Source organism: Leptonotus elevatus, chromosome 20, assembly GCF_054856555.1.
Source record: "Leptonotus elevatus isolate MCC_2025b chromosome 20, RoL_Lele_1.0, whole genome shotgun sequence".
Classification (NCBI taxonomy): domain Eukaryota; kingdom Metazoa; phylum Chordata; class Actinopteri; order Syngnathiformes; family Syngnathidae; genus Leptonotus; species Leptonotus elevatus.
Genome location: NC_141258.1, coordinates 3,533,122 through 3,552,592, shown reverse-complemented (window position 1 = coordinate 3,552,592; position 19,471 = coordinate 3,533,122). Strand labels below are relative to the sequence as shown.

General features: G+C 44.3%; 1 protein-coding gene and 1 long non-coding RNA gene across 3 annotated transcripts; one reads left to right on the top strand and one right to left on the bottom strand.

Annotated features, from left to right (window-relative positions):
• Positions 1 to 947: 947 nt before the first annotated feature.
• Positions 948 to 1,751, top strand: LOC147156453 (uncharacterized). The gene is made up of 2 exons (XR_015091708.1): positions 948 to 1,077; positions 1,614 to 1,751. It is a non-coding gene; the product is annotated as an uncharacterized LOC147156453 (long non-coding RNA).
• taok2b (TAO kinase 2b) lies at positions 1,590 to 17,989 on the bottom strand. Of its 2 annotated transcripts, XM_086064528.1 has the most exons (20): positions 17,424 to 17,989; positions 15,586 to 15,726; positions 15,113 to 15,184; positions 14,937 to 15,038; positions 14,728 to 14,773; positions 14,546 to 14,642; positions 14,350 to 14,463; positions 14,143 to 14,234; positions 13,972 to 14,065; positions 13,794 to 13,875; positions 13,529 to 13,696; positions 12,968 to 13,174; positions 12,476 to 12,723; positions 12,160 to 12,337; positions 11,435 to 11,563; positions 11,136 to 11,339; positions 10,793 to 11,032; positions 5,759 to 5,971; positions 5,412 to 5,594; positions 1,590 to 4,597 (listed from the first exon to the last, which is right to left on the bottom strand). In XM_086064528.1, the coding sequence occupies exons 2-20, from the start codon at positions 15,715 to 15,717 to the stop codon at positions 3,722 to 3,724; spliced, it is 3,477 nt and encodes a 1,158-aa protein (XP_085920654.1). In that variant the 5' UTR covers positions 15,718 to 15,726; positions 17,424 to 17,989; the 3' UTR covers positions 1,590 to 3,721. The 2 variants fall into 2 exon arrangements, with proteins under 2 accessions (XP_085920654.1, XP_085920653.1); XM_086064527.1 differs by lacking the exons at positions 1,590 to 4,597; positions 5,412 to 5,594; positions 5,759 to 5,971 and having other exon boundaries at positions 6,789 to 11,032.
• Positions 17,990 to 19,471: the final 1,482 nt, after the last annotated feature.

The window sequence follows — 19,471 nt, the reverse complement described above, 5'->3', positions numbered from 1 at the left end:
TCTGTCCACACGTCCTCCTGTGCTTTCTATATGTAATCCTGAATTGAAGTACAAACACTTAAAAAAAAAATTAAACAGGCTTTACATTCCAGTGGCCAATTGTACAAAAATCAGAGGAGGTCAGAGTTCACGAGTCAACTTATGCTCTACTGTAGATACTGTTTGCACTACCCACAACATTTTAAAGATATTTTGTTTTGGGGTGACATTTGACCTTACCAAAACATTTCCTGGTTTACCAATAAGTGGTCATTTCACCCCCAAAATACCTTTCACATTTTTGGTTGTAGTGTATATATACATATATATTAGGGGTGTTCCGATCAGTGTTTTATGCTGCCGATTTTCAATTTTAGAGCTGCTCACTAACAAATGAATCTGTCAATTATCTTTTGTTAAAAAATATTAAAATCCAAATTCCCATCCATTTAAAATACTTAAAACAGGAGATTATTTCAAACTGACAAATGATTCAGTTACTGGTTTACTCTCTAACCTGCAGTTTTAGGTAAATGGGGCGGGGCTTGAGTTGGGGGCAGGTTGTAAAGTACAAGCTGCAGGTGATCCATTTTTGTGATTGGCAATGCTTGTGTCCAAATTCACAAGGCTGGGTCCTCCGAAGACCGAATTTCTCGTCTACATGACGTCACTACCGGCGCGACTCGACAGCTTGCACGCCGCATGGATTTACATATGAATGGATTGGCAATGCGCATTAACCGGACTCCATTCATGTGTAAATCTATGCGTGCTGTCGAGTCACGCCAGGAGTGACGTCATGCACCCGACAAATTCGGCATTGATTGACACAGCCTGTGTCCAAATTCACAATGCTGGCTCCTCGGAAGGCCGAATTTGTCGGCTGCGTGACGTCACTCCTGAAGCGACTCAACAGCACGCACGGATTTGTGACTGATTTACACATAAATGGATTGTCGGTCAATGTGCTACCGACAAGCAGTATTGACAATCCATTCATATCTATATAAATCCGTGCGTGCTGTCGCGTCGCGAGTGACGTCATGCAGCCGACAATTTCGGCCTTCCGAGGACCCAGTCTTGTGAATTTGGACACAGGTACACTTTGCCAGGGAAAATGGCCGATCAAGATCGGTGGCTGATTGATTGGAGCACCACTAATATAAATGCATAAATATATTTTCTATTTAGTTTTGGTTTCATTCCGACGGACATGAGGCCATCGGGAGCAGTTTTTAATATTAACGTTGCTGGCCCCGATTACATTTCTGCGCCGTTTTGAGAAGACGTCACATGATTTGTTGTTGACAAGTCACAACATGTAAAGGCTTCAAGCGGACGATTACGACGCTCAACAAGTCCGAGCCGATCTTAATCTAGCAAACGGCGACGGCCTCACGTGTGTCCGAATGACACCTGAAATCAAACAGAAAACATGAATGTATATGTAACACGTTGCTGTAGTGTCTTTTGATTATTGTCTTGGGGGGGGAAAAAAAGTGGCATCATAACGAGACTTCACTGTTCAACACACACATAAATGATTAACAATTATCAATAATCCCTTATTAATAATCGTTAATACCTCAAACACAAACCATACCTGACAGTATTTTCTTCTTTTTTTGAAATAGTGAGAACATGATACGACGACAGCTACAATCAAGATTGCCTATGTTCATATTGACAACTCTAGAAAATGCATTTGGAGTCGTTAGGCTCTGAAATTGTGAAATTCGACACTTATTTGAATACAGTACCGTATATCAAAATGACTCGTCGGCATCTGCGTCACTATAAAACCGGCTTATAATATTCCACATAAATATGTACAATAAAGATCAAAAATGTGTGGCGGTGAGACGGCTTACGTTACGTTTCAAATATGTTTGGTGATGCTTACGAATGACTTTGCACATCGAGCTCATGCACTGAAGTGACGCCTACACGTTAAGATACTCAATACGTCATGTATGCCTCAAATTATTAATATCATCTTCCTTATTTGTACACTGCTTCTTTCTCTTTACAAACATTCAGTTGTGGTCATCAAATACACATTTGGACGACGTGACATCCCTTTAAGAAACCCTTAAAGGCATTGGTGACGTTCCAAGCAACATTTTTGTTTGTTTTTTAACCCCTACACTAAATGCAAAAAAATTAACCAAACATTAAATATTTTTTGTTTTTGTTTTTTTAAAATGGTCTCAAGTGGACCCATTTTAGTGACGTCTCTTTTATCTTGAATTAGCGGCGCTTATATATCTGGACACTACATACAAGTACAGTGCGTACACCAAAAACAATTACCAAGTGACTCTCGTCCTTCCTGCTGCCTTCTCGGTTTCTCCATTCCGCCATAGAACATCATAGAAGAAGACGCGGCTGCCAAATGTGCAGCTCAGATAAGGAAGAGAGGAAAAAGTCCTACAAAGTATTAAAAAAAAAACCCCCCACTATTTTGTTTGTTGTGTGGTGTTACATTCCTTTCTCGTCTCTCCCACCCTGAGTGGCTAACGCGAGTGTCCAGGCAAGCTAACATTAGCATTAGCCTGTGTTAGCTACTGTCCTAAACCGGGCTCGGATGGTTGTTCTCAAACTGGGGGTTCCCCCAAAATGTTTACATCGATATGATTGTGATATATGGTGGTGCCTTGACTTATGAATTGCATTTGTTTCAATGACTACGAATATTTGCCATTTTTCACTAGCTTGTCTATGGAATTTTGCATTGTGTGTTAGCATTATGCTAGCACACTCTTTTAAGGCAAAGTTAATTGAAATTCATAACATGAAACTGTTTAGTTTGAAACAAACATTCATTGGGTGTCATAATCAATAGCCTGAAGCCTCAAATTTCAAGAAGTGTTCACTATTTGCCAAACTGCCACCAACTGGCGCTCGTATCTCAAATTCTTGCTCACAAGGTAAAGTAAAAAAAAAAAAAATTGCCGAGCGACGGCTTGTGTCTCAAAAACTTGTAAGTCAAGGCACCACTGAATTAACCGGCCTCGCTCTTTCTCTTTTTAAAGAACAAAAGGGTCATATTACATGATTTAAGTCCTAGTTTTGGGAATAAGACTTTTTTTTTTTTTAGAGAGAGACTAAAGAAAAACTCGCCAATGTTTTGTGTTCACGCCAAAGCCAAATGGTGTATAAAAAAATATTGCTTTGGCGCCATCTTGAGCCCAGGAAATGTTAAAGTGAGGGCAGGAGCCTAGTTTAGTCGGGCCATAGCCATGTCTAAAAAAAAAAAAAGTGGTTTGCTGCCATCTAGTGTCATCTTTTGGCAATTCCAACACTTTTTGGATGGGCATCGATTCCTCGCAAATTTTTGGTATATACAGCTCTGTTAAAAATTGAGACCATTTTGTTCTATCCGATAAACCACTAACATAATCCAAATGTAAATATTTTACACCGAGCACCACTTAAAAAAAAAAAAACAGTATTTAATGATTCAATAAAAATTGCACATAAACATTAAATAAAATTACTACTTATAAAAGAACTGTTCTTTAATAAAACGAACTGTACTCCAATTAGTTAAATTAGGAAGTGATTCTTTCATGTACCACTAGACACATTCAGACTCACTGTATTTTTTCCAGAGCTGTATATAGTAGAGATTAACTGTAGTCTCTATATTGGAACAAGTAACTGTTTAAGTAGCTTAACTGGTGTTCAGAAAATGAGAAAAAAATTCTCCCCTGCACCCAAAAAGTTTGAGAACCCGAGCTTAGGAGTAGGGGATGTGCGAGCCGTTGGAGATGTGCGAGGTGACCGATGTGCTCCGGCTCAGGACGCCGTCAGGGCCGGCGACGGCCCCGGGCCCCCCGCCGGACGCCGTCCTCCTCAGAGGCTGGGGGCTGTTTCTCAGAGCCATCAGGCTGGGGGCGGCGCGAATGCCCCCGTAGACCCCCCCCTGCGAGGACGAGGAGGAAGACGAGGAGGACGACGGGCCGGAGACGGACGGGGGGGCCGGGGGTGGCGGAGGTAGCATGGCGAGGGACTGGGAGGAGGAGCGCGATGGCAGGTGATGGGAAAAGGGCAAGGGCAGAGGGTGGACCAGATCTCCGCCGGGTCCTCGCACTCCGGGCCAGTCCCGCTCCTTCTCCCGTTCGCGGTCCCTATCCCGCTCCCGCTCGCGGTACAACTGCGGTGTGCTCTGGTGGTGGTAGTGCTGCGGGAGATGGTGGCGCTGGTGGTGGGAGGAAGACGAGGAGGACGACGACGAAGAGGAGGAGTGGGGCGAGTGGTGCGCCTCCCTGCCCCCCTCCCTCCCCATGGCAAGCGCCAGCGCCAGGTGCGAGGACGAGGAGTCGCTCCTTCGCTCTCCGCCGCTGTTGTGGCTGCGTCGTGACGGTTGCGGCGGGGGCGCGCCCACCCCGTGGCTCCAGTGGCCGGCGGAGCGGGGGGTCGGCGGCGGCGGCGGCGCGTTGGGGTAACCCTGCTTGGAGTAGGCGTCGCCCGAGTGCCCTGTGAGGGATATGCCGCTGAAGCCCAGGCGTAAACTCTCGGAGTCGAAGGACTCGATCTCGCTGGCTTGGCGCTCCAGAAGAGTGCGGATGCGCTCGGAACGCTCGTTCTGGAGCGACAGCATCTCCTCCTCGATCTGAGGACACGAGGGGACACCATGACGAGGTGGAAGTCGAAACGATCTTAAGCCTTAAATTTAAAGAAAGGCCCAGACAAAAAGGCATTGATGCTACACAAAAGCATCTTTCCAACTTCTTGTTCAAAGGTCTTTGAGCCATGAGTGATGTAATAAATAACAGGTAGCAAATCCAGGTCCAGAAAGTAAAAACCCTGCCACAGTTTGGCTTTAGCCCCAGGTGTTAGCTTGCTAGCTCCGTAGCTAGCTCCCATGGTGCTTGTTTACCTGCTAGGGAGCTAGCTAGCAACAATGGCTAATAATTTTAACAGAACAGGTTTCCTCAGATGTATCTAACCAAACTATTTCCACTCATTATTTTCTAATAAACATCCAGACTTTCAATCTTGAGGCGACATAATGTTGAACGGCTCTCACAGCCAGCGATGGGAAAACGAAGCTTCATGAAGCGTTTGCGATATTTTTTGACTCCTCTGGTTGGTGCTCTTGATTAAAAGATAAAAAGTTGCCAAGACCGCCATCTAGAGAAGTAAAAAAATAATAATAATCACAAGTGCTTCCTGAAGCTTAATTTGTCACAACGGGAGGGAAGAGGCGGAGCTCTACAAGACTTCAAGCGTTAAAGAGAATTGAATAGTTTTCAAGCTTAACACTTAAGTCACTTAAATCCCTCCCAGCCATTTTCACTGAAGCAACCCCTTTGTTTTACTGGATTCGGACTGATTTTGCTACGACTATATTTAACTTAACATTATAACATTTCTATTGTAAAAAAAAAAAAAAATCATAGTAAAAAGTTCAACAAAGTGCTGACCCTCTGCTCCAGCAGTGCGCGTCGGATGGAGACCCTCTGCTCCAGGTCCTTGACCTCCCTCTCGTGCTGCGTGTCCGTGTGGATCTTGATCTTGCTCTGGTAGGCGTTGAGCAGCTCGAGTTCCTGCTGCAGTTGCATGCGCAGCACCTTGTACTCCGCCTCCTGCGTCTCGTCCAATCGCAGCTACGAGGAAGACAAAAAGGACCGGGCGCACAAGAAGCTTGTTATCGAATTGAAACCGAATCAATTCAAAGAGTCTCGCTTTATCTTGACAACGTCTGAAATTGTCCAGGAGTATGTTTGGATTTTATGCCCGAGACTCTACAAAAACTTCCGGCGTGACTCACAGCCTGCGTGGACAGCATGTCATTGATGGAGTGGTCGTACTGCTCGGCCAGGATGGCCAGCTTTCGGGTCTGCTCGTCCTTCAGCCGCTTCAGCACGGCCTTGTGGTCCGATTTGGGCGTGTTCTCCAGAAGGTGGTTCCGAAGGGCCTTGTACTGGCGGGTCTGGATCTTGCACGTGTCCTGGAACTGGCGCTTTATCTGCAGCTCTTTGGACTGCGGGGATAGAGGGAAGAGGACAGAGACAGGAAGAGATCCAGGTCCAGCACACATCAGGGTTTCATGGGGGGGGGGGGGGGGGGGGGGGGTCACTATCTTCGTGTTACTGTTGTGTTTCTGTCAATTTTGATTTGATAACAATCGCTAGCTCTAAATTGGTGTGGAATATGAAAGAAAAAAAAAAAAGATAAAATTATTGTAATATAAATTAGCATACATGATGGCTGTTCTCTACAAAAATCAAAATTTATTATGCAGCATGGAAAATTATTGTATTCGTATGTATTTTATTTCCAATTTAAATGCAAGATGTAAATTTATATATTGTACTCATTTTTTATTTACAAAAATAAACAAGATTTAATGTGTTTTTAAACAAAGAAAATATTAAATGTTATGAAAATGGTCATTGTAAAAAAATTATTAAAATTTTTTTTTTTGATGAGGCAAAATTTAAAATACATTTTCATGTAGCAAATGTTGACAAAAAGCAACCAAACATTTTTTATACCACTCATTAGTTACAGAATGATTAAGTATATTATATATATATATATATATATATATATATATATATATAAAATAATAAAATACAAAAATCAGCAGATTCAGATGATAAATTATAGTAGTTTGTCTTTAACCATAAAAATAGAAAAAAATTCATTACATAAATCCCACAAAAAGCCGAGTCGTCTTCTTTATGAAGATACAAAAACAAAAAAGTGACCACGATGACAAAATGGCTGGTATTGGGGAGGGGGGGGGACATAAATGACAACAAAGGAAATTGAAATCATAAAAACAAACAAGACAATGAGTTTAACAGCTGAATTTATTTTGGTGTAAAGAAAAATATGACATTCTTTTTTTTTTAAAGCATGTGAGCAAGACAGCCAAATGTGAATAAATAGAACAAGAGGCTGCCGAACAACGCAGTATTGTTCTTTAAAAAAAATAAAATACTGCTTCAATTAGATATAAAAGTTGAGGTGATGTGTCAACAACACAATACGAACACGTAAACATACACGGAGGAACAGGGTACAAATCAAAACACAAATGGAAATCAACGGCAAATAACTTAAGTCAAATTAAATATGTGAAAAGCAAAAAAAATAAAAATAAAAAAAAGCAAAGCTCAAACTGTTTCCCCTGAGAGAGTTTTGCTTTTTTTTTTTTTTTTAACAAAAATAACTTCTATATCCTATATTGCTAAGGTGTCCTCACTAACGTGCACGACACATTTGAACTTCTTTAGAAACGCACCCTGTTGCACCGTAGACTTGAAATTAAGCGCCTTCATTTCAATGACAGTGAACCAACGCATATTTGCAATTCAAAAATTTTCTGTTTTTGTATGGAGCATATCCTCACTATTGTGGTGGCAATCTTTGTGCCAAGGATCTGTTGGCAGGAATTGAAATTGATCAAAACAAACATAGTCCGTGGCCGCCATCTTGTGGCACCTATAGGCAATTACATGACTTAAAGACCCTGTAAAGTGAAAAGCAGTGAAGTCTTGCCAATTTGACACGCCACAGGAAGAGGTGTTGTTCAGTCACATCAGACTTTTTACATTTTCCCCCTTATTCTTTATTTCTCATAGTGAGGTGCGCACACTCACTGTGAACTACGAGGCGCTCTAATGTGGCTGCACCAGCCGAAAGCCCCAGTGCGCAGGCTGGCAGTCAAATGACACTTTATAAATAAATAAATTCCTCTCTTTGCTCTTCCGCAAGCCTCTCGGTAATAATATGCGCGCACTCGGGCAACGATGAGGCACTCTTTAGATGCATGTTCAGGGTGAACTGCACATTTTAGCCACGCTCAAAACAACAACACTTGCTAGAAATGAGTCCTCCATAGTTGCGAGACGTGTACATTTTCATGACTCATCTTCAAAATGGAAAATGTATTTCAAAACAAATCTCCGGATTCACTTTATAGGCTCTTTGAAGGAGGGTGTCGATTACTCTAAGATTTTCTCCATCACAAATAGCGTGGGTTCAATGCATTTGGTTGCTTTTTTTTGGTCCGACTTAATGGACGTTTGGTATTAATCAAACAAAATCACTTTCACATTCAAGAACTTTCAGTCTTTGGACGCAATCTTCTGCGTAAAAGATTGTCTATATGGCTTCATATAATAAAAACATCTAATACTACAGTTCGAATATGTTCTGTTATAGACTCGTTCCCCTCTTCACTTAAATCTCTCCATAGAATATTTTAAGGCTTTTGTGCAAATATTTAAAAAAGGCACTCAACGGCTTCACGCGACGAATAAGAACGCATCTAACTGTTTACATGGTAAAACCTAACAAGATTATTGCATCAACGGCAATAAAAATGGAAATTGGACTCAAATAGTATCTGATATCTCGCACACTAGATTTGACGGTGACGTTTGCTGCACGTTACTGACCCAGGAAGCTAGTGTTTGCTGTTCGCGGCAACGTTGGGACACATTTGTTGTCCGCGTTTAACGTCCGACATCATTTGTTGCAGGTATAAAGTAAGAACATTGAAAAAAAATAAAAATAAATTGCACAGACACGGTAATAAAAAAAAAACTTCAAATTGTCTTACAAATTAAGAACAAAAAATAAATGTTAAGGAACTTTTACAAAAAGCAAAATAATGAAATGTTAAAGCTTGATTGTGGGGGAGGCCAAAACACAATAGCTAATGATGGAGAGGCTGGGAGGGGCGGGGCATGGAACCGGACAATCCGTCAAACATAAAAAAAAAATAAAAAAATCTAAATAACGTAAAAAGCTATTTTGTTATTTTCAAATGTTTCCATTTAACAAAAAAACAAAAAAAGCTTGATCTTTTCAGACGATTACAATAATACGTTCTTTATATACTGAGAGCGGTGGCTAACAAGCTAACGTAGCTTAACGTAGCCTAACGACGTAACCTCGATCATTTAAATACTAAAATCTAATTTAGTCCCGTGGCTTGTTTTTACAGTTCAGGTTCCCAGCTAATTTAAAAACAAGCCATTTTTCATTGCTTGTGTCCAATCAAATAAACGTCACTTTTTAATTTCGAATTGGAAAGAAGGAATGACCCGCATTGATCACCCCCGCGTGTGCAAGTTCTGACTCGCTCCGCCTTTTTTCTCTGCTCTCATCTCCACGGCCGAACCTTCCCCCTGACAAACCTTCCCGAGGCTGTTCTCCTCAGACCGCACTCCCACCGGGTATCATCGCGGAGTATCTTCTCCCTCTCCTCCCTCCGCCGCCTCTCCCTCTCCCACCTCAGCCGCTCCCTCAGCCTGGCCTCCCTCACCTCGCGGGGCAGAAGCCGAGGCAGCCGACTGGGCCGCCCCTTCTTGAAAAGCCCCGCCCGGCTCAACCAGAGACGAACGCCAACTGGGAGCTTCTGGACCAGCTTCCCGGCTAAACTGAGCACCAGCGAGTTGGCCAGATCGGCGAAGACCCCCAGGGGGCGCCGGACGAATTGCTTCACGCAGAGGACGGCCCGCGCCGGGCGGGAAGGCCGCTTGCTGCGAGTTTGCTGATTTGAGGGGAGGCTCTTGAGGGGGACGGGGATTTTGGAGCCCCGCACCCCCCAGTTGCGCCCCGCCTTGGGAAACATCTCGTAGAGGCTGCGCTCGGCCACGCCGCCCAGCAGCGACTGGCACACGGCGAAGAGCGGCCGCGGCAGGCGGAATAGGACGCGCATGCATAGCCGGTTGACTTTGCGGGGGGCGCGTTGGAGGAAGCGGCGCGCCGGCCGCACCACCAGCACCACCGCCAGGTAGAGCGACAAGAAGAGGGAGGGCGAGCTCAAAAAGGAAGCGGATACCAAAATCATGGGGACGTAGTACATCCCCAAGCTGAGGGACAGCCCCAAACTCAGCAGGCCGCTGGCCCACAGGCCGAGCGACAAATAGGAGGAGAAGGAGAGCGAGAAGCAGGAGCGCAGGAGGAGGTAGGAGAAGAAATGAGCCAGCAGGGCCAGCTCGGCGGAGAGGAGCAGCGACCCGAGCGAGGGCGGCGGGGGCGAGCGGCGCAGGGACAAGAGGAAGACGCACAGGAGCAGCAGCGTGAGGTTGGAGGGCCGGGCGGCGGCCCACAGCGACAGCAGCAGGCACACCGAGTGAGAGTAGAGCCACGGGAGGGAGGACGGAGGCGGGGGGGGGACGCTGGGGGCGGCCTCCAGCTCCTCGGGGACGTCGGGGAAGTAGAACTCGGACAGGTCTTCCGGCTCACGCCGGCGGCGCTTTTCGAGAGAGGTGAACTCGGACGGGCAGCCGTCGGCCACGCCTCTGCCCTCCTCCTCCTCCTCCTCCCCCCCCTCCTCGTCATCCCACGGAACGCCTTCCACCTCCCTCGCCTCTTCCCAGCCCTCGTGCTCATCAGACTCTCGGTTTAGCTTCAAATCGTCGGTTTCATTTTCCTCATTTTGCCAGCCTTCCCTCCCATCAAGCACAAATTTGGTGTTCTGGTCATCCTCGCCCCCGGTTGAACGTTCGTCCTGCTCTCTAAATTCTGCGCCATCCCACTCAACCCCTTTGACCACCTCTCGCACCCCTTCGGAGCCTTCTCTTCGGTTTGGTTCCATAGCATCGTCGTGTAAATATTCAGTGCCCTGATTAATCGCTTCGCCGAGTATCTCTTTGGTCACGTCTCGGTTTTCTAACCCGTCGTGGTCCCCGCTCGGGTTCTCTACCTCCCAGCACTCTCTTCTATTTGGCTTCACGTCGTCATCATCACGCGCGCAGTCGGCGCCTTCTCCGTCCTCCTCCCTCGTCTCTATCTGTTCTAAGTGGGCTTCCTCTCCCGCCCGGCTCTGGTCGTCACTCACTTTCAGGCTCTTGGGCTGCTGCCGGACCTCCACGGCGTGCTTCTGACGCAGCTCCTGTTCGCGCCGCTTGTTGTACTCCATCTGGTTGGTGAGCTCCGTCTGGTGCTGGGTGCGGATCAGCTCGGCCCGGGTGCGCTGCACCAGGCTCAGCTGGCGGAACTCCAGCTCCTGCGTGGACTCGTGGTGGCGCAGCAGCATGGCGCACTCCAGGTCCTTCAGCGTCTGCTTCTTGTTCAGCTCCTGGTGGATGGAGAACGGCAAACAGAGAGAAAACATATACGCAACTTGCCCCCCCCCTCCCCCCCCTCAAAAAAAATATGTCTTCAAGCAGACTCCGGCTTACCTCTCGGAGGAGATCCTGCTCCAGGTTGTGGCGCGCCAGCAGCATCTTCCTCTTGTACTGGCGACTCTGGAGCTCATAATACTGCCTCTGCCGCCTCAGCAGACCCGATTCCTCCTCCGCCTGGTGCTGCTGCAGACACTCCTTCTGGTGCACCAGCCACTCCTGCTTCTCCCGCTTGGGCGTCGACTGGTTCTCGTTCAGCTCCTTGAGTCACACAAGCACGCAAAGAGCAATTTCTTGGGTTTGTGCTGCCAGAAATGGGGTAGATATTTAAAAAAAATAATAATTATATCCTGTACCTCTTTGAGCTGCTCCTTGCGTTGTCGATACTGCCGTTTTTGCGACTCCAGCAGACCTGTCAATTCCTTCTTTTGCTGGCCCAGTATGTGTTGCTGGAACTTCTTCTCCTCAGTCAGGACCGCCTTGGTCTGAGCGGAGGGAAAAAAGAAAAACCTCAATTTCACATCCAGTGAATTTGATCAAAATCATTCATCCAAATTTGCAAACTATACTTTTTTCTGTGATTTATAAAATGACAAATTTTAAATTTTTATGGTAAGACCAACTATTCCATAATTTGTCCTCTATTTTTTTAAATTAACAAATAAAAACTATAATAAAATACATATCTAATATTAGTGGCATTTATTTATCTTTTTTTTCTTAATTATAAATTATTTTTTTTTAATAAGTTTTAAAATGTTGAACCATTTTACATCTACATTCAACATTGTTAATCAAGTTTAAAAACAAATCCTTATTCTTTTTTTAAACATACATATTTTTTAAAGTAAAAACGAGTACATTAAATAATTTTACATTTTTAAGGTAGTTTCACAAAGGAGTATTTTGCTAAAATACCATACTTGTGATTAGGGCTGCTCAATTATGAAGAATATATTAATCACAATTATCGATTAGCAAGTTCCTTTTGGATGAAACAATTTTATTAAATTAGTTATTTTCCTTTTTTTTAAATAATTTCGAATAATAGCACAGCCCTACTTGTGATACAACATCTCACCTCCTTGTCCATGATAGCCGAGTGCTTCTTGCACAACTTTTCACCCTCCATCGAGAAGCTGTTTCTCTGGTTCTCCAGTTCCTTGTCCAATCTCAGCTGGTGTTCGTCCATCTCTGCCTTCAGCTTGTTTTCAAGACCCATCAACTGTTTCTGATGCTGCCGACGCATTCGCTTGTACCTGCACGGACCGAAAACAAGTGTTGGCGCAAACACCAGCAACTTTAGAGGTAGAGAGTTATAGTCTAATTCAGATTTTTGGACGTTCGGGTATTCGTTGGACCTCACAAAGTGCTGATGTTACATTTTGTCGCTTTACCCGGACATCTGCTCTCTCAGGGCCGATCCCTGCTCGTGTTCTTGGATCTGGCGGGTGACGAGCGAGGCGGTCCGGATGGTGGCGAAATGGTCACGGCCTCGACGGCGCCTGCCTCCTCCACCTCCTCCTCCTCCTCCTCCACCTCCTCCTCCGCCCCCTCCTCCTGCCCCACCCACGCCGGCGGATGAGGCATCTCGTTGCAAGTCCACTTCCGGCTGGTAGGGGTCATCATAGATGTTATCGTGGCTCTGCAGAGAATGACAACAGTGGATAGGTCAAGGTCAGCTTCAATAGAAGGGCGGGAGACATTTTTTCCCCTTGTATCTTTTCCTCCTTGATCCCCCCTCTTCCTTTCGTATGTATTGCAATGACTTGACTTTTCCTGTAGGTGGTGCAATCTTACATCTGTCCCACCCAGTTTGCCAAACGCCAATGAGGCGAAATTGAGACGCATTTCACGCCGACGGTAATAAAACATGGCCTGGGACTGACCAGCGGCTTGTGCAGGACGGAGCTGTTGGAGGTGACGGTGTGCTCGCCCTCCTGCATCATGGCCATCTCGCCGCTGTCGTCCGAGCCGTCCGCCAGGCTGTTGACCGAGCTGCTTTGGGAGCTGGCGCTGATGGACATGGACGGCAGCGAGTGGGAGCTTTCCATGCTGTTGACCGTGCCCGTGCGCAGCATGTACTGCTCCACGTCCTGAAAAGAGGCAGTCAAATTATTTTAGGAAGCGAGTGTTGATGAAGGAAATCATTTGAACTCGTTCACTCGTGTGCTGTAAATAGAAAAACTATTAGAAACAGGCCGTTTGACCTGAGAAGTGCACCCCGACATTCCCCCAAATTCCATCATTTCCTTTTGACAAGAAGTCAACTGTTTGGAAAATCAATGGCAACAAAAGCCTTTTGTACGAAAGGGAAAAAGGTTTCAAACTCACAATATACATCGACGGGTTAGCTACAAAGGCAGGATGGACCAAACAAATGCAGTTCTCAAATGCGGCTGCTTCAGGTCCTCGCGCGACTGTCGCAAAGAGCGATGCGCTAAAGGTACCTCTTCTTCGTCGGCTCCTTCCGGCGCAGGCCCGTTGTGCGCCTCGTGGAAAAGGATTTTCTTCATCTTCCTGTACTGAAGGTTGTCCAGCTCGCGGACGGCATCCTTGGTGCGCGCAATGAGGTCCATCACGCTGGTCATGGGACGCTCTCTGCACAGGAAATGGTGCTGGACGGGAGAAAAAAAAGGGGTGAAAAGAAAATGGGGAAGTTCCAATTAGCATACAATGTGGTAGCAGGACGACGAGCTTTGTGTGGACGTGCACCTTGAGCAGCACGTCCGAGGTCGGTCTGTCCTGGGCGATCTTCTGCAAGCACGAGTCCACAAAATTGCGGAAATAATCCGACCTAGAAGACATTGTTAGTATTTGAGGGAGCCGATCAAATGTGATCATTTAGCTGCCCAAATTTTTATTTTATTTTTATTTTTTTTAAATCTCTCACCAGTGATTGGACTGCAACACGGGGCTCTCGTTCTGTGCGATGTGGTATAAGGCACTCATTGCATTCATGTTGAACAGAGGAGGCTTCCTTTCCGCTAGATGGGAACACAAGTCAGATGAAAACAAAAAGCAATCGGGGTCGTGGTGGGCACTTTTTGCGTCCACCTCTTACCCAGCTCTATGCAGGTGATGCCAAGTGACCACACATCCACCTTCCCATCGTATTGACCCTCATCCATGGCCAGGATCACCTCGGGTGCCATCCTGAGAGGAGGAGCCAAAACAAACATTTGCATTCATCCTCAACGGATCACAAGAGGACATCCGGGATTTAAAAAAAAAAAAAAAAAAAAAGTTTTTTTTTTTTTTAACGTCCTACCAGTACGGTGTTCCGACAAAAGAGTTGGCCGGGGCGACGATGGAGGCCGAGCCAAAGTCGCCCAGTTTGACCTGACCGGGCTCCGTTAGCAAGATGTTTCCTGCTTTCACATCCCTGAGTGGAAACGCAGGCGAAAATGGCAGCTCAGCACAACAGCAATGACGAAATTCATTCAAATGCGGACAAAGCAGCATACCTATGAATCATGTTGTGAGAGTGAAGATAGACAAGTCCCTGCAGTGCACCATGGGTAATAGCAGCTATTTCCACTTCTTGGAGGGGCTTCTTATGGACTACGTGAAGAGATGTCACGAGATATCAAAGTAAAGAAGTGTAACCAATCACATCACACATGACAAGATTTTTTCCCCCCCTTACCTTCCAAAAGGTCAGAAGCTGATCCCAAGCAGTATTCCATCACCAGCTGCCAGAGAGACAGCCAGCGTGAAAGCGCGCAATGCCATTTATGTCTCATAAAGAGCACCATTAACAACTTTCACACTTTGACCCCAATGGAGATTTTCCAGCTACACTTACGAACGATGATTTGCGCCGACACTCGGTCACATCTGTTTCGCCGCACTTACCCATGCCGTGTGCTCCCGCAAGTAGCAGCCGTGGTACTCGACTGTGTTGGGGTGGCGCAGTTTCTGGAGGAACTTCACTTCCTTGATGATATCTTGCCACTTCTGAGACGCCAAGCACAGTGCGGATGAGCCGGCAGAGTCGACAGATGACAGTTATTGATGGCCACGGCTGTTACCTCATTGGACTGCTTGCCACTGTAGGACATCTTCTTGATGGCCACCACCTCATTGGTGCGGATGTCATGGGCCTAATAACGATATTTTAAATCATTTTTACATCCAACAAGTGTCACGTGCACCATCGCGATGGATTTTTATTTTATTTTTTGGGCTGATGCAGATTCATCCGGCTGATTACTCGTTAGGCCCTACACTTAACATTTCACCAATATTACATCACACTGTGAGAAAAAAAAAAATCTGCATGACTAAAATCAGATCTTCCACTTTCACTCTATGCTGTTGATTCATTCATTCGTCACTTCTCAGCTTCCAATTAACGCTTGCAGTGTTAGCGTTTGGACCAAAATGCTGGTGCTGATTTAGATGGTGACAAATGTTCAAAAAAATAATAAATAAATAAATAAATAAATAAATCCCTGCAAATGTTTATCTGGCTGCTAACAGAGAATAGCTACGCCGAACTCACAAAGTACACAGCCCCAAAGCTCCCATGTCCGATCTCCCGCAGGTCGGTGAAGAGCTTCTCAGGATCCTCCCTGCAGAAGAGCTCAGCCACCTCCGGGTCCTTCAGGCTCCCGGCCCGCACACTCGAGGGCATGACCAGCGCCTGGCCAACGGGATCGGAGGGACACAAAAGGAGTGAGCGCGGTCAGGGTTGATACCAGACAAAAATTGTAAAATGGTTATCAAAGTTATTAGCACTATTGTCATTGTACACTACTCACCTATCTTAAACAAGATACACAATGGAATTTAAAAGCAATTCGATTTTGACCAAAGTCCAGAGTGAAAACAAAGTACACGGTACGTTTCGATTGGCACATGATCACCTCGCGACATGAAATGAACGGACATCAAACAGGAAAGCTTTTTGAGCTGTTAATGAGGAAGCTGGTTGTTTGAAGCCGACCTTTCAATTTTGCAACCAAGCCTAAAGCAAGCACTCAGCTCGATTATAACGGGAAGCTGTCCATCCGCGGCGATGTCATTCCAGATAAATGCTGCACACGCACGGTCAAGCTCATATAAAAAAACACACCAATCACCACAATATGATCCATCTATCTTCTAGACTGCTTTTCCCCCCATTCACGGGTGAGCTGAGCCAATCCCGGCTGACTGACGCTTGCTATGCAGATATGAGCAATCATTCATGCTCATATTCACACCCAGGCCAGGGACAATTTAGAGTTTTCAATTAACCTAACATGCATGTTTGTTTGTTTTTATGTGAGAGTATTTAAAACATAACTTTGCCTGAGCAAAGTCCACAAACACACAATTCAAAAATCCATAGCCAGCTAACAAATTAATATCCTATATAATTTTAAAAAGTACAGTACAATACTATAAAGTGATTTTTTTCTTACTAAAAAAAATCCATAATTTTATTTTATTTTTTTAAGCTTTATGGGAAGAATGGAACACCTTTTTTTTTCTTTCATAAATAGATCATTCAAACTCCACACAGCAAGACTCCGCGGAGGAAGCATTAGGTTAAAAACGGCAACATTGTGTTACACAAAGCCATATTGCACCATGTGTTTTCTTGCACATAAATATTGCACGAGTGACACTGATAGTGATCTTAATGGTCTTACGCTTAATAGACTTCAAAGACTAAACATACAGGCCGGTGTAAAATCTTGGCATGCATTTTTTTCATTATAAAAAAAACGGACTTATTAATTCACATGTAGAATAACAGACAAATTATGATTAAGTATAACCTCTTAATGTGCTAACATTGCTGCTGTTAAGAATTTTGACACTTGCATCTACATTTTAACACAAAGGTTTTCATAAATTCTTAGCATGCTTCTCTTGTGAATTTAAAAGTCAGCAACTGAGCGTGGGTTTCTCCTTTATTTTCGACAACACCCTCTTTATTAGGACATCTTGTATGACTCTTAAAAAAAACAAAAGGTGCCTGTTTCTGCGGGAAGCTATGCAAATGTAGTGGAAACACAGACAGTTCAATCCGTGTTGCAAGCCTTCCTTGAATATTGTTCCAAATGTCATAAATAGACACACACATTTACAGCAATTCCACTTTGATCCTTGATTTAAATTACATTTTAGTAGACAAGGGTCACGATTCATGTCTGAAATTTTTGTAGCACCTGCATGTAAGATTAAGATTTTAATATATTTCCATTTAGTGTATTTATGGACACTTGAAGAAAAGTCATCAATTTCAGGGTGAACCGTATTTTCTATTGCTGCCGAGCGTGAAAACGTCTCTAAAATTCCCTGAAGAGTGTATAAGGATAAATGTTTTTGATTTTTTTAAGCGTGTCTTACCGTGGCTTTTGGTATCCACTGTAGCTAGCCAAAGCTAGCTAACCGGCCTGGCTGGAAAAATGTAGGTCTCACTCCCCTTTTTCTCCCCCCACCCCAGCGCTGCTGCAGTCTACTCAGCGCGAGTAAACTGCATTCTGCCTGTCGACGCCGTGACTCAAACTGGTCGCCATCCCGACGCTGCCGGTGAATATCGGACGCAATGTTGCAGGCGACATGAATGAAAAGTGGCCGGTCGAGTGCTTTAGTGACAGCTAGCTAGCTGTCAAGCTAACCGAGCTAGCGGGGGGAAAAGAGCGGCCGCTATCGCAATCGCACGCTAATTAGCGGCGGCGGTAGTTAGCGATTATAGCGATACTGGAAGCCGAATGGCGAGTCCGCATTGTGGGATGATGTCATAAATCCCCGCGGGGGCGCTTCATGCTCCGCTGGGTGCTGTCACAAGGTTTAGGGGCTTTCTTCCGTTCTTCGCGTTCTCCCCATTTAAATCGACATTGGTTTTTGTTCAATACTCCGTGATGGCGGAGGAGCGGGTGGGAGAGGAAAGGAAAACGGAAGAGGTCTTCTTCGTCGAAAAGAGCCAGAGCTTTGCTAGGAGCAACGCTGCCCCCGTGAGGTTCTGCCAGGATATGACGTCAGTACACTGGACCCCTGCGTTCTCGCGGTTTGGCACCCAACTACCTTATTGGCGGATTTTTTTCAATATATATAATTTTTAAATATAGATTTATTTATTTATTATTTTGGTGGAGCCATTTAAATGAATGGAAATGCCATTAATCCATTCTAGCGTCCTTCAAAACATTAACCAAAAAATTCAGTGGGTTTTTTTTCAATAAGAAAAGAAGCACTGTTCAGTACTGTAAATTTTGTTTGTTTGTTGTTTTTTTTAGATCTCACACTATATGAGCATAGTTTGGGGGTTGCGATACTACAGACATCGTTTCTCCCCACTGCGCATGAGGCCTGGGACGACCTCTCATCTGTCTAAAGTGTGCTGTGAGCGGGGGCTAAAAATCAGCGCTAGCTCCCATTGCATAGCGGATTATGCCGTTTATGCAACAGATTATTCTTCTTTTTTTTTTTTTTTTACATAAGAGTAAAGCAGGCAGTGGTGGAAATGTCAGAGGACACGACACTGAGCTCAATCAGTCAAGACAAACATGTGGATCCGCGCTGATGGAGGTTAAGTGGATATTTCTGGGAAGAAATAAGCTCTTTTATTCAGTCGTTGCGTTTGAGTTTTTCCAAGCAAAAGTGATTGTAAAATGTAATCTAAAAATAATATCAAGCAGCCACAACATTGTTTCTAATAACTAGGTAAGAGGTTTTTCAACTTTTTGGGTCAAGGGAGACATTTTTCAATATAACTACTACATGTATCCACAAATATGAATTAAAGTCGTAACGTTACAATAACAAATGTATATTTTTCTTAGGGACAAAGACACATTTTGTAATGATTTAAAAAAAAATCTGAGCCTATAAAAAAAATGTCCAAGATAAAGTCGTGACTCGTGTTACTACATTATATAGTTTTACGTAATTAACTCATTCACTGCCATTGACGGCTATAGACGTCAAAAATTCATTTGAACTATTTCTATTAGTTTAACATTTTTTCCACTTTTGTTAACCAGAGTATGAAAACCTAGGAAAAAATTATTGTACATTTAGAACAGATATAAAATTTGTGATTAATCGTGAGTTAACTAGTAAAGTCATGCGATTAATTACGAAGAAAAAAAAAATCACCTGACACCCCTAATTTTTAATACTCTTTCCTTCGTTTAAAAAAAATAATAATTTTAATAATTTTTTTAACATTTTTAATAATCCTTTTTTTTTTTTAAAGGAAAGATTATTAAAAATTAGGGGCGTCAGGCGATTACATTTTTTAATCATAATTAATCGCATGACTTCACTAGTTAACTCACGATTAATCACAAATGTTATATCTGTTCGAAATGTACAATAATTTTTTTCTAGGTTTTCATACTCGTGTTAACAAATGTGGGAAAAAAAATGTAAAACTAACAGAAATAGTTCAA